At 48.3% G+C, this 14,941-nt stretch overlaps 1 protein-coding gene across 6 annotated transcripts in view; it reads left to right on the top strand.

Moving 5' to 3' along the window:
* Nucleotides 1-3,720: 3,720 nt before the first annotated feature.
* Nucleotides 3,721-14,941, top strand: part of SGSM1 (small G protein signaling modulator 1) — a 42,944-nt gene continuing 31,723 nt past the window's right edge. For all 6 annotated transcript variants that reach the window (XR_014896518.1, XR_014896519.1, XM_085310303.1 and 3 more), the window contains exons 1-4: nucleotides 3,721-3,792; nucleotides 13,187-13,349; nucleotides 14,134-14,286; nucleotides 14,860-14,927. Coding sequence is in view for 4 of the 6 variants with exons in the window: in XM_085310303.1 (XP_085166429.1) it covers nucleotides 3,729-3,792; nucleotides 13,187-13,349; nucleotides 14,134-14,286; nucleotides 14,860-14,927 (448 nt within the window). In the remaining 2 variants the exon portion in view is untranslated. The remainder of the gene's footprint in view (nucleotides 3,793-13,186; nucleotides 13,350-14,133; nucleotides 14,287-14,859; nucleotides 14,928-14,941) is intronic.

Here is a 14,941-nt window from a genome sequence, read left to right as displayed (position 1 = left end):
ATGAGATGCTGTCAGGTAYTTTTCTTCCCATGTCTAGTTCTGTAATGCAGCAAAGGTCAAAAGATGTGTCTAGATACAATGCAGCAAATTAAAGAGGGACTCTTTTCCTGTTGGTGTGACTTGTGCTGTCCCCATTTCCATTTCACAGTGTTCTCTGCTTTATTGAGATTTCAAATAAAACAGTACTGAAGCCTTGAAGCTCGAGTGAAGGCCTGCCTCGCTTCTGTGGTGCTCAGTGCACAGCTGCTAGTATGATGGGTAACACTGCGCTTTAGGCATAATGAATTAAGGGGCTTGCTAGCCTCACCTGGCCTTGCCTTGCCAGATGACGACCTGAGAATATAGATAGTTCCAGTTTTTGCTCATTTGTGGCAATAAAACATTTAAGGTAGAGGAGGACTCTGTGCATGCATTTGGCAGTTGAGCCCTGCATACCTCCTTGCAGCTTGAGCATTCTCCTTGCAGCTCACAGTGAGTCACTGCTCCTGGAGTGCAGAATCATGACACCGAAGATGCAGAAACTGTTATGTACTATAAATCCAGGTGAATTTCCCAACGTTCTGAGCCACGTCCAGTCTTGGTCATGGTGTCCCCACTACGGAGTCCAGCAATGCAGGAAATCAGGCCTTCAGTGTGTGCGGGCATGAGTGATTTAACTGACTCCCTGTGTCCTGGGGCCTAGCAGGGTCATTTGTGCTGTGGTGTCACTGTCCCAGCATCCCAGCCTTGGTCATCYTGGGCCCTCCTGCACACACAGACGGAGTTCTCATCCCTCTCAAGCTGAAATGGGCTAGAACATCTACCCTCCACATCTCGGTTACATTCCCTKCTGCAAGCTCCTGACTCATATCAACTCATCTCAGCAACTGGGGATGCAGGTGGAATCATTGCACAAATCCTACTCCCTCCTGGGTTCAAGAATAGCCTCTATTAGTCACTGTGCACATTGGACTAGAGYGGCAGGGAGCTGACCTGTTTGCTTTGACATGCAGATGGACTCATTTGGATTTAGGTGTGACTTTTTCTTAATCCATACTTGGAAAAGGGTTTCCTTTACTGAGCTGTCAGCTGTGAATAATTGACCTTGGTTATAGCTTCCAAAGGAGTTTAATTTCCCAAATTATGCTGTTAAAGATCTCTCATACAGGCAGGCTTTACTTAGCCAAGTCTTGACCTCCTGTTTTTTGTCTTCCCTGTCCCTTTACAGAGAACACCTTGATAAGCAGAGCCTCTCTTATGTACTGTGAATTCTTTCCCCTGCATTTTCTGAAGCCAAAATATGAAAAGCAGGATGTTCTAGAGGCACTGAAAGATGAAATCTGGGCACGCTGGCAGTTCAGCATTTAAAAGGAAAAACATTTTGGAGCGCAAACATTTAAGGACCAAACATGCAGCTGAACTTTTGCTGATTTCAGCAGGATTAGGGAGGGTGAGAGTGTGAGACAGGCTGCCTGTGAGAAGCGCAGCAGCTCAGGAAGAGGCCAGCTGGGCTCTGCGTGGARAGGCTGCTGTGTTTGCAAGGATGTGGGGTGGTGGTGAGGACAGACAGGGATGGCAGATTGTTTGATCTGCTACTGGGACSTGGCAGGACTTAGCCAGCGAGGCTGTGGTGTGCGTGGTGTGGAGGAAGCAGTCTGGCTGGAGGATGGTGGCCACTGGAGCTAGCAAAGGTGRAGGCCATATTCAGCAGCAGGTGATCGCTGTAGGGCTGCATGCTTTGTTAATAATACCTACTTGTCCAGCATTTTCTGAGCAAGTCTCAATCCTCTTTGAGCATTAAATTCCAYGTCTCTTGTGTGTAAATTTTGACCTTACAGGTGTGTGGGGGCAAGTGGAGGAGGTGTTCCTTTTAGAGCTGTGGCTGCTCTGAGTTGCTTTGGAGACCCATGGCTATACTTTGGCCCTGACTGCAGGACAGTATTCCCCCACATGGCCAACACATGGAATCCCAGCCTGAAAGTTTGAGCACCCTGAGCAGTATTCCCTCAATCTGTGAGCACTGGGAAAAGGCATCTCTGGTGAGAATATAAAGATGCTTGAGATGCCTAGAATTGTTGTTATTTAGCAGCAGCATCTATTTTGATGTTCCCTCAATGTCCTTCCTGTAGAAAATAATTGAGATTTRCATAATCCTGCAGTAGTCCTTCATCAACAAGGTAACTCCCATGAGCAGTGAGATATACAGGGCGAGGGCAACGTGCTTGCAACAGGAGTCAGTCAGCACAACGGGATGCTATGCTGGCAACCTGGATTGRAGGCTGATCATCAGAAAAAGGAAGCTAAGGCACCTAAAATCCCCTCCTTKAGCGACACAATGTTGTAATCTGCCTTTGCTGTATAGGGTTGGAACAAAGCTCTGTCTAGTCCAGTTTTCTAGCTTCAAAGTGCCAAGGAAAAGTACATCTGAAGCCACAGCCACCATGGAAGTAACTCTGTAGTGGAGCTGTGAGTGTGAGCTCTGCAGCATAACCAGTCAAGCGGCTGGGGCTTCCTYGCAGCTTCGTTTGAGCTGCCGAGGCTGAGCCAGGGAACTGGTTTCGGAGCAGTGTGTAGACTCCCATTGCACTGCTGGCTCTGAGATGATGTATAGCACAGTGCCAACTTAAAGGGTTCGTTAGCGCCTCTGTGCGGGGTGACCCTGCTGCATCCCAGAAACAGGTCGGAGGAGTCCCGTGTTGTGTGCTCCTACCAAATGAATGCTCTGGGTTGATAGAGGAGGACTGGGCAGAGCGAAAGTTGTCAGGGATGGGACTGCACAGGTACTAGTGCAAAAGCATTGGTGCCAGGGGTTCTTGGATTTGTTGCTCTGCTAGTCCRTGGCTGCTTAGGCACTTCAGACCTACTGTTGTAGAGTAGCTAGGGAGCTCAGTGCGCTCCTTGGAGGCTAACGTCTCTCCTCTGCAGCTTGGTTGCCTAGCAGGTCTGGCTTTCCATTCTGATGTTCCATCTCATGTCTACAAAAATAGTGTGCTTAGTTTATGTGGATTCCTATTTATTTTCTTCCTCTTATTGTGCTGCTGATACAACAGTTTCCTTTTGATTAAGGGAGCAGAAATAAGTGCCAAAAACGTGTCATGAGCAATATAAACTCAGTTGCTCAGAGGGCAGTGCTGATTGCATTGCTATGCAAATAACACTCCTGGTCACATTTGGTGACCAAGTGGTGGTGATTCACTGACTTGAGCATTGACAGATAGGTCCGGGTCATTTGGKATGGCTGTATGACATGAAATCTGTCAAATCCTCATAAAATGAAAGAGAATAAAATAACTGTAAAAGGATTAAATAAGATTTAGTGACCCTGATTAAGGTGCCTTTTATCTAAATGATGCTTGATTCTTGCAGTTAATTCTCYGCTCTGTTTTCCTAGTCTGAAATTTCTCAAAAAAAACCAAAGCATTTGCTTCTCCCTTTCTTATTACCTGACGTTTTGAAATAGCTGGTGATGCTTGGCAAGCAAAGGTCCAGTGATTCTCCAAGGGACCTCACACTGTTAGTGGCTATTAGAGAAGTCAGACCGGAGGGGAGGTTTCCTTATGGAGACGAACACTGCTGTGCTGACGGCTCGCTGCGTGCCCAGCCCTGTGCTCCTTCCATGTGTGGGCAGGCACTGCTGTTGCCTCCTGAGCAGAGCATCGTGTGTCCACTCTGCTGCGGGTTGCTCCAGTCTCTGGTTTATATTGTATGTCTTCTCTAACTAGGCCTCTGTTCAACAGGTGAAGCAGATCATGGAGGAAGCTGTGACAAGGAAGTTTGTGCATGAGGACAGCAGCCACATCATCTCCTTCTGTGGTGAGTCTCTGGCAGCAGGATGTTGAAATTAGCTTCACAGCCTTGGAGGCTTGAGCACACTCTTCATGTTGGGCTGTTGCTGCCTGGTGGCACTGTTGTGATATAGGCATTTCCTGTGAACACACGCTTAATTCATAAGGCTTGGTGCTCAGATGAGGTGGTAGTTACTCTCAGGGTAGAAGTTGTTCTGGCAGCAAAACGAATTGTGAAGGCTTTTGCTCATTAAAAGGATTAAAATATAAAATAGATTATAAAATAGATTGAGACAGGCCGGAAGAGGGAAGGATGTTGGCAGTGTATACAATCACTTTAGCAATACTAGAAACAGTCTTTTTTTAATCCACTTGAGAATTAGTTCAACAGAAAATTTAAGTCTAAATATTTCTTTGCTATTATGGAATAGGAATTTATGGAAAAGAGTCTTCAAGTTGGGTGAATGCAAGAAAAGAAAGACTGACAGTTGTTACAGCATTTAAAACCAGGTTTCTGGAGGATTGCTCAGCTACTGTGCTGGTTTAGGGCCTATTTTCTGGCATCTGTGACAGACGTCTTCCTAACCTCTCTTTTTTTACTTTTTTTCACCCTACTGATTAGTGACAATTTTGAAAATGTGGAAGTGTTTTGGAATTAACCCATCAAAATCTTGGCAAAGCATTTTTTTAAATAACCTTTCTGGTACCTAAGTAGACTTTCAGCAAGGACTGAGCAGAGGTCTTGAGGACAGTAGGAGTATTCGTATCTGAAAGGAACTTTAGGGACAACAGAGAACAGCCTTGTTTCAGGTGCCTTGAGCTCCTCTGCTGGGAATACATCATGAGTTTGAGGCCACATCCCTGCATTCCCACCTTATGCAGAGTTCACTGGGCAGGTAGTCTTGAGAGAGGAGGACATACCGGCTTCCTGGGAGCAGCCRAACTGAGACTGCAGTACAGTAACATGCAAAGTAGCTGGCAAGCCTACTTGACAGCTGTGTCCCAAGCCCTTCTAAGCAGGTGCTCTGCCTTGGAGGTTTCTGAGGGGCTGGAACAACCTACAGAGCTGTGCTAACAGCCCAGCACATTCGCTCCCCATCGCTTCTCTGACAGATGAAAACAGAATTTATTCTTTTAAGAGAGGTCATGGTCGTCAGAGGAGACTTTGTAACCAAGGCRAAAACATCAGATTGTTTCTATTGTTTTGGCCCTTCTCTGAAGTTTCAGTCGTCTGTATAAACTGGAAAATAAGTGCTAGCCTTCAACATAGTTAGTTCTCTAGGTAAAGCAGGTTCTTGAGCAACCTAAACTGCCCAGTTCTGCCAGGGAGAGCCTTTGCAAAGGTGGGGAAACCTGGCTGGCAGGCAGGAGCAGGGAGAGCAGGGCACACACTTCAGGCAATTGAATGAGCRTGTTCCTGTTGTAGCCCGGGGAGCCTGGGCATGGAACCAGGCCGTTTGTGCTACGTGCTGAATGGGCCAGAACAAAACTTCGCAGCCCTTTTGGGGCCTGAGCTGCAGGTAGGATGGAGCTGGAGCCAGATGAGGGAGCTGCAAGGAAATAAAGGGACAGCATTAATCAGGCGCAGGCTGTGGTTTCTGCACACCAGCAGCCCTGTCATTGTCAAGTGTTTACCCACTCTCCCAGACCTTGAGAGTGTACTTTGGCAAAGTGCCTGGTGCCCTCCATCTGCCTCTGCCTCTGTCTCACTGGCAGCTCTCTGAGCAGTGGATGCAGGTTTTGGAAAGATCAATGACCTCTGTGGAAKAAGAGCAAGTCCCCTTCCAGGCTGACAGTTGGCTTGCACATCAGTGGTTTTCCCAGATGCTTTTGCTTTTGAATCTGTCTATAGACCCTTCTGTTGGCATGGTGTTGTGTATAACAGAGCAGCAGGCAGCATCACGATGGCCTGTTCTGCAAGGGCTCCTGCCAGACACGCTGGTCTTTCAGGTACTGTTCTCGAGAGGGCCTGGATGTGGAAGCTGTGGCAACTGGTCACAGCACTGGGTGAATGGTGGAGGTAGTTCACTGTCTTACTCTGTGTGTTCTCTCTTGCATGTGTGAGATGAGGCTCCATTCACCCATATCAGTGGAATCGCCCGCTTTGGGATGCTCTGTGATTTTTCTTAACAGTAGAATTTTTCCTGCTCTGAAAATAAATTAGCTTTGGTAGCAGGTCTGTCTCTGCAGCCACAATAGCTGCTCATCTTATGAGGTGGCAGCTCCTGTGTGAACAGCTCCTGGGAAAGTCCTCTGGGCCTGGATGCCAGGACTGCCTGTCTAGCTTTATGAGATGAAATTCCTACATTGAATTAATGATGGAGGTATTTAGAGTTCCTTCTCCCCATTGACTCCCAGGGCAGGATGTCTTGTCTTAGAGTTCAGTATCCCTGGCTGCCTGGAAAGGGCATTCTGCTGGAGGGTAGAAGGAGGGGTGCCTGTGCCCCAGGCAGAGCTCTGGCATGAGTATCCCATGTCCCATCTGCCAATGTCAGGGCTGGTGGTTCTCTTGGCTCAGACTGATCTCTGTGCACCCACTGGCCATCCTCTGCCTTCCCTCTCATTTAGCAGGATGCAGTGATTGCTGGAGGCACCTGTGCTTGCCTAATAACCTCTCTGTTTCGTGTATTATATTTCTGCTGAGAAGAAAGACAGAAGAGGCATCATAGCCCTCCTGGAAGAGGCTGTACTTGCTCTCTGCACACCCACCAATTTCTCATGATACTTAGCATGTGCTGGCTCTCGCCGCTCGGAACTGCTGGGTTAGTGTCTATGGCAACATGCAGGGTGCTGGCTGAGCAGGTAGATTGCAGTGCAGAGTGCTGCAGAGCTGCAGTCTTGGGCCTGGCTCTCTGCTGTGTAGTGAAGCTGATGTAGACTCCCTTGGCCCGAACCTTTCTAACTGCTCTTAGCCCTTTTGCTTGTTGCTGTCTTGATGAATCGCTGGGAGATGCACGAATGCTGGGCAGAACCTGGCCTTGTCGTGGTGCCCATGTGCTCCTAGACCAGATTTCTGGCACCTCTTCCTTTCCCTTGCTCCTGTGCTATGATGATCCCCTGAGAACAGGGGCCTTCCCAGAACCTGGCACTGCTGTTGGGAACAGGAGAAAGTGCCGAATGGGAGATGAAGAGCTTTGTGTGGGCTTGCAGAAGGACTGCCTTGTATTTGCTGCCAGCCTCTGCTGTGAGTTTGTTTTGGTGTGTCTGATTCTCGTGGACCTCTTTCTGTGTTCAGACCTGATGTGACTGGTTTTATAGCTCCCCCTGCAAAGCATTTGGGTGGCCACTATGCGGTGAGTCCTCTGACACAAGCAACCTGTATTCCTTTTTGCAGAGCACAGAAATGCTGACTGTCATTTCCTGATTTTTGAAGAGAAGCAGCATTAGGGAAGGGAGGCCTGCTGTCCCCTGCAAAAAATATGGCTTGAAGGGCCTTAGGAGAGACCACTAGCAATTGCTGAGAAAGCTACTTGCCAGTGTTACTTGTGGTTTGCTGTTTGCTGCCATGTTTTCTCCTTAATTGATAGCTAGGCAGCCTTGCAGTCTCTACTAGAAGCCCAGCATAGCTGCAAGGGGAAGCATTGCTACTGCAACCAGAGGAGACTGGACAAGCACAGCCAGCGTCCACTGCTGTGGGGCGTCTGCTCAGGGAGATGGTCTGCTCAGTGTTGTTACTTCCAGGGATTTGAGATGGGAATACATTTTGGAAGCAGGGTCCTAGACTGAGTAATATTCCTTAAAGGGAAAACCCCAAAGCTTTCTGAAAATGGAAAACTGCATCTTCTTCCTGTGGCTCAGCCTTGGAACTGCAGCTCCCAGGGAATTTCTGTGGTGCGGGAACTATCAGGCAGCTGCTAAAGGCTACTGTGATTTATAGTCACAGAATAACTGGAGTTGCAAGTGACCTTTGGAGGTGTCTGGTCCAGTCCCTTGCTAAGCAGGGCCACTTTCAAGGGCATATCGGGTAGTTCAGGGGCTCATCCAATTGAGTTTTGGCCATCTTCAGGGGTGGAGATTTCACTCCTCTCTGGCTATTACACAGGCTAAATGCTTACAGTTTAAATGATGCCAAGAGAGATAAAACTGCTGTTCTGTACCAACACCAGGAGCTGTGACTTCCAGGTAAGAGGATGGAGGCCGGTGCCCACTGAGAGCCTCGTCAGCTTGCTGTGACTGTGACTTCTCAGCAGACGTGCTTGCTGAGTTAGTCAGCTGTGCTGCCAGCCCTCCCCAGGTAGGGGCCATGTGGCTGCTGCTGAGCAAATGCTGCAGGCAGCGTGCGGAGGGGGAGCTGCCTCCTAATTCACAARTAGCTGAAGGGCAGCTTGCTGATTTGAAGACTGGGAAGAAAATGACAGAAGTGATGACAACTTGCTTTTGAAGAAGTTGCTCTGAGAAGACTCATGCGGTGCTGTCAAAACTGAAGGAGTCTGTAGCATCCACGGACATACGTACAAAAGAGAAAAAGGAAGGAGCTGCGTGGTCTCCTTTTCCTGCTTTGGGAAGCAAAAGGGCTGCCTTCTTTTTGTCCTGGGCCTCGCATAAAAGACATGCAGGTGCTTGTTCCAGGCCTGTGTGTCTCTGCACACCGTTGGCAGAGTGGCATCAAAAGAGCAGAACAGATTTCAACGTGTGACTCATTCTCAGTTGTTCTGTACGGCACGAGGCTTCACAGCCTGGAATTATTTATAGCCTTCTGCGGCACAGAGCTGAGGCATCCAGGCACGAAGGACTTACTGGTTCTTTCTGTTTTTTAATGATACCATTGCATTTTTGACTGTTTTCTGGGTGTCTACAGCTTATAGTCTGTCTGCTACTGCACTCTAATTTGAATGGTATGTGCAGCTTGCTCAGTGCTGTGTCTGTCCGTGAGCCAGATGAGCTTGTAAATAATGTCTTGCCCTGACAAGCAGAGCATGTTGCAAGCCTGTCTCTGGGTGTGCAGAGCTGCCCTTTTCTCTGGGGAAAGGTCTCTTCCTCAGTGAACCCTCGTCATCTGGCCCTCCTAGTCCCTTTGATAGCCAGTATACTGCAAATTCCTTCTGATGAAACCAGTGGTCTGGCAGAAAAGGGCAACGGCCCCAAGCGGYGTTGTATTCCCAGCCATGGAAGGGTTGGAGATAGACAAACGCAAGTTGGCATCTGTCATGTTCGCGCTGCCCTGGGAGGCTGATGAGAGGGCCAGCGGCAGGCCTGAGGGGCATGTGTGTGTGAAGGGGTTTGTTGTCCATGTCAATACTAAGACTGCCTTTGAGCTTAACGCCTGAGTAATTTTAATTGTGCCAGGCAAGAAGACTCTATGTTCCAGGACCTCAGAAGTCTGTCTAACCTTTCACCAAGAAATAAAACTCCCACCTTGCCTGACCRTAGCTAGACAGAGCCCCTGTGTTGTATGATCTGCTGTGGGTTATATCCTTTGTGATGGGGARAGTCTCTGTCTCACAGTGTCTGTTTGCAGTGATGACAGTAAATTATGAACTGATCTCAAAAAAATCTTAAAGTTAAAAATGGAAATATTATTACCCTTGGATTAGTGTGGACAAAGTACGCTTAGTCCATGTGCTCAAATTTTTGAGTCCTTGGCTACCGAGAGTGTTTTTCCTAAGTAGGTAGACTGTATATTCATGTATAGTTTTGCTAGCAGGATCAGAGTTTTGAAGAGGCTCAGGATACAGTGTTGAGGCCAGATGCTGATGACTACTCTGTTTTTCTGGAGCCTGCTGAGAAGCTTTTCTTCAGTCTTCTTTTGCTCCTGAGTGCTGCTCTCTATCCGGCAGGGAAATCTGTTGCACTGGCCGTAATATGGACAAAGTAACTGCTGACTTTCCTGCATTAGCAAGCTTTCTCTTAGCCATCGTTGGAAATTCAGATCAGAATTGACTGCATATTAGGCATTTGAGGCCAAGCAGAGATTTTCTTGGGAGGGTTGCAGGATATCCTTGAAAGGAGGCAGCCCTTGCTTCTGGCCCTCCCCACAGCTTTGCAGCACTGTGAATGGCAGAGGATCCTGAGGCCTGATATCTGGGTTGCTTCTCAAAGCTATGTGTTTGCAAAAGTAGAGTAGCCCTGACATTGTGTGTTCATGAGTGCCATCTCCTGACTCATATCTAAAACCTTTGTCCCCGTGCACAGGCTGAAGTCCAGCTCCATTGGTAGAGAGCTGGTGTGGGCAGTGTGGTCCTGCAGAGACCTCACTGTCAGTTCAGTCTTGGAAGACTTCTCCCCAAGTTTTGAAGATGCTACTGTGATTTGCTTGCTTGGCTGTAYGTCAGCATAACCTTCCACTCCAAAGACAGAACTGTGGCTTTGGCTCAGTATTCCTGTGGGCTTTTCTGTTTGCACTTCCRTTCCAGCCAGCTCCTCATCCCACTTTACAAAGGTTGGCAATTGTTGCTCCACCCTGCAGGAGGCCAGCAGCAGAGAGTGGKCTAACCTTTGTGCAGATGTCTGCTTCATGGCTGGGCACAGTATGAGCCTGGATTTAGTCTCAAGCAAGTAGGGTTATCTGTAYCTGACACTTGTATTTCAGCCTTGGAGCATAGAGCAAAAGAGTGAAGGGGATGTGGAGTGGGATGATTTATGCATGTGTGGTGGAAAGGGAGGGTCTTTCTGCTTTTGTTCTGTCAGTCCTCTAGATCCCAGAAGAGCTCCCAAAAGCCATGAAGCAGTTGGGTCTTACTTTGCAGCTGCAGATGGTTCTCTGGGACAGATGGGAAGACTCCTGCCTGTGTGGGCAGTGGTATCTGCAGCGTGCCTGGACTTGMAGAAGGTTTGTGTGTGGCTTTGCTTAAAAACTAGGTATCCATCCAACTACTCTGAATGGCTGTTTTAGGTGAGCAGAGCTTGGTTGGCACAAATGGGTTGCTCTTCTGCTGTTAGGCCAGAATGTGTGTCTCAGCACACTGACACTCGCAGCACGGCAAGCCCCGCCTGCTCAGCGGTGAACTCGGGCATAGCACTAAACGGGGCAGAGATAATGAGACCATCTTTCAGCCCTGGGAGCTGATGTTTACAGGTCTGCATGAAATGTCTTTTTAAATGATTCCATAGAGTTGTTCAGCTATAGAGAAAAATGCCTTACCAAGTGAGAGATGTATCAGCATCTGCCTGGCTGCTGCTGAGAAGGCTCAGTGCTGTTGTGTGCAGCATTTGGCTTCCAGGAGAAGGAGGGGTGCCGGTACGTTGGAAAGCTGTTCTGTCAGACCCGGATCAATCGCTTGCAAAACCATGGGTTTGTGTAATTTTCCAGTGCTTTGATCAGCCTGTTTAATACATCTGTGTTTAACACTAGGCATCCATCCTGAGCCCTCCCAGGGGACTCCAGGCAGCAGATTGCCAGTGGAGCCTGATGTGTGTGCATCTTTCTGTGGAGTCATCGCCGGTCCGCCCTGGGAGCAGGCTCCCCCGAGGCCTTTGCTGCTGGCTAAGYGCCTTTGCCCGTTCCTGCCAGGCTCTTTGGCAGGCGGTGGGTGCTTTCTGGGCGCTTGGTGTGGCTTTAGTGAGTGCCTGACATCGCCTTTCAGCAAGCCCAGCGCAGGGTGGTAGGTGAAGCCTTGCAGGGGGGTCGTATTGCTGTGTGCCAGCAGCCACTCTTCGCTGTCCCCACAGGCCTGACGGGGCACTGAAGCCAGACAGCTGCTAGTGCTGCCTGTTTTTCCTCTGCATTTGGCTATTCCTCAGGTTCTCTATTGCTTTTAGATTTTTTTTCAGGAAAAAAAAATTGTCTGGACACAAGAGATTTTTGTGAAAAAGTTGCCCCATTTCTTCTGCTGTTTTGGAAACACTCAGTGTCTCTGTGCCTTGGTCTCTGACTTTCTCCTTTTCACTTGGACTATCACAGCACAGGGGCCAAGAACGAACTCTCCTGTTCCAGATGTACCAGTCCCTCAAACTGGGCTGAAGGGAAACTTCAGTGAGTTCTGTTTTTTGGAAGYGTTCAAGAAGCTTGCGGGGAGAACCTCAGTCTGTCATGTTTGCGTACCTCAAAGGAATTGTATTGCAAGTATGTTTACATAGCAAAGCAACTGTCCCACCTAAAGAAAATTTAGCACACTTTCCAGATCGTTGTCATATATCTGACGTGTACGTTTTCCTGAAGGGGGGAGRAAGTTCTCTGGAGAACCTCAGAGGAGTTTCTCATCCCATTCTTTGGCCCTGTCCAGCCAGTATCATTAGTAAGTGGACTGAGCACACTGGGAAGCTGGGAATCATCTGCTGAGCTTGCAGAAAGCTTGCCTGCACTCTGGAGTCTGCTGTGTTCCTGGCAGCTCTGCCCTCTCCTGTGGCACTACAAAATCCTGCTGTTGGTCCCAGGTTTGACCATGACTACTAGCTCCACAAGCAAACTGCACGCTTGAAGCACTTTAAAACACATTCATTTAGGGGGAGCACAGCCAGATGCGCTACTGTGTAATGGACGGCAGTGCTTAGCTTCAAGTTGTTAAACCATAGTCTGCTGTTTACTTCAAAAGACTTTAACCAGAGTGATTCTGTGTGTGAACAAGCACTTGGCAATTCCTGACCTGTGCTATTACTGCCACACTGTGAGCCGATCACTCCTCTGCTGGGAAAATCACCACTCTCATAGGAGAGACCTCGCAGGCAGCGACCTGGAAGCAGAATGTAACCCCTCTGCATGCTGAGATTTCCCAGTRTTAGTACTGATTTGTTTGCATTCAGGATATTGTTTTCTGGAGTTGGATCTTGGCATTTTCAGAACAAAAAACTGCAAGCACAGGAGTTTGTCCTTTCTCCTGCCCTGTTGTATGGATGAACAAAGTGGTCTGAGAAGTCGTAATCCAGGCTGCTAGCTTGGCATGTCACTGCAGACTCTTCACTGTTGGTTGTACAGAGGACCACCTCTATTGTCTGAAAGCTGCGTGTTCCCATTTCATTGCCGATCTCGTAAGTTCTCTTCAAGTTGTTGGCTGGTCAGATAAAGTGAGTCTGAGATGGGCTAGTTTATCTGACTGGTCCTTTTCAGTGATTTTGCAGAGACTCTGGACCTACTTCAGCAGGCATGAGTTACTTTCCTTCAGAATATTTATGTCTTGGCAGACCCACAGTTTATGTTCACTTGCATTAAACTAGTGCTTTTATTCAGGCTAGCCAAGTTTCTAACAGACTTCACTAAGCTCAATTTGTCTTCTTCCATTTTTTCAAAACTGAAATAATACCTCTCTACAGTCAGCAGAGCTGATGGCTCTGCAAGCAGAAAGACCTGCTGCTTTGAGTCAAATGGCATCTGGGAACCTTGATCTTCTATCTTTTAGGCAGGGACTAGAACATGGGRTTGATTTCCTCTTGGAAACATTTTTGCTGTAGAGTAAGATCATGYGTGCAACAAGGGACAAGCAGTTTGGCCTAAGTGCAGCACAGCTCAGAGAGAATTCTCCTGCAATGCTGACTTTATTTTGTTGCAGCTGCTGTGGAAGCCTGTGTCTTATATGGATTGAAGCGGAGGGCAGCTGGATTCCTGCGCAGTAACAAGATAGCAGCTCTGTTTATGAAGGTGGGCAAGAGCTTTCCTCTGGCAGAGGAGCTTTGCAAGAAGGTGCAAGACCTGGAGCAGCTTATTGAGAATGCGTAAGGCACCAGCATTCCTTTTATCTCACAGACCACTTGCATTTTGGTGTGGGTATGGGTTGCAGTGTTCAACTTGAGCCTCTACGGGAGGGATTGCTCTTTCAGTAGAACAGAGTCCTGTCTTGGGCTGTTGGTATCTTAAGTGAACTGGTTGCTTCTCTAGGAAGCCATGTAGCTATTTACTGTGCCCCTAGTCGCATACCTCAGGGGCTACTAAGCATGCTTGTGTCTGAACTGTCACAGCTTATGGAGCAATACACTAAGTCACCTGGAACCAAATCCCATTTGCCTCAATGTGCAGGGCTTTAACCTGCAGTAATTCAGCTGCTGTTTGAAACTGACTCACTCGGCCTCGGACAGGTACCAGGGAGAGGGATGAAGCAACTACCTGCGGGCAGGAGTCTTTAAGCTGTCCTAAGATAAGCTGCTTTSCTTATGAATTTCTTTCTTCAGGCACCAGTGGAAAAAGTCTGTGGGTTTGAGAACTCTACTGAGGCAGAGACTTTTTCCAGTGCCTGTATTATTGAAAACAGATTTAGTGAAGTCCCTTTTCAAATGTAGATTTGGGTCTTCCGGAGCAGGGAACGGACTGGCTGAAGGGAGCATTCCCCAGAACCCTACTCCCACGTGGTTCCCTGGGCATGCCGCAGCCATCACACTCAGCACCATTGCAAGCCTGACCTTGTGCCCCACAAGGTGCAGTGAGTGTGCTGGTCCTGTGCTCCTGCAGTGCTCAGTGATGTGAGCCAGTGATGATGTTGTCTTCTGCCTTGTACCTCTAAAGACGAAATCAAGTCCAAGGCATYCCGGAGAATGTGCGCAAAGTGCCAAAGCTGCCCAACCTGTCTCCTCAAGCCATCAAGCACCTCTGGATCCGCACAGCCCTCTTTGAAAAGGTCTTGGATAAAATCGTGCATTACTTGGTTGAAAACAGCGGGTGAGTGCTGGCACAGGCCAACCCTTTGCCCCTCCCAACTTGCTACCAGCAGTCCCCCCAGAGTCTGCACCTTCCAGTGGTGTTGGAGGTATTACTGTAGCCAGGTGGGCCAGAGCGGTCCCTGAATTGGACAGCCCAGCTGTGTCRTGCTGTGCCCAGGACAGGGCCTCCAATTGATACCCTGCTGGTGGTACAGTGCTGCTGGGTACAGTGCACTCCCTAAAATAAAGACAGGCATGCTTGCTCTGCTGATGGCTGTGTTCAGCATTTGCATTGTCCTTGTCTTTCTCTAGCTTTTGAAGACTGCATGTCAAGGTGTCCTCTCCTGGGGAGGTTTCATCTCAGCCCTGAGAATGTTTTCTTAAGAGATAGTGATGCTTGCAATGTGCTGCAGGAGGTTTATATCCCCAGAATTTCACAGCTGGCRGGAGCAGCCTGTAATAGCCTTCTTGTCCCATCACCAAGAAGGGATGCAGAAAAGGGCATTACTGTGGTTTCAAACCACTGTCTTTCCCTTTGCACTCCCAGGGGGCTGAAATGCTACAGCGTTCTGCTCTCTTTTATTTCTTCTAGTAAGTACTATGAGAAAGAAGCTCTCCTGATGGATCCTGTGGATGGGCCAATTCTTGCATCTTTATTGGGTAACACTTTYCTC

Source organism: Rhea americana, unplaced genomic scaffold, assembly GCF_003343005.1.
Source record: "Rhea americana isolate MKP2758 unplaced genomic scaffold, rheAme1 scaffold_315, whole genome shotgun sequence".
Taxonomy (NCBI): Eukaryota; Metazoa; Chordata; class Aves; order Rheiformes; family Rheidae; genus Rhea; species Rhea americana.
Note: the sequence above shows the minus strand (reverse complement) of the source record. Positions and strands in the feature narration are given on the sequence as shown.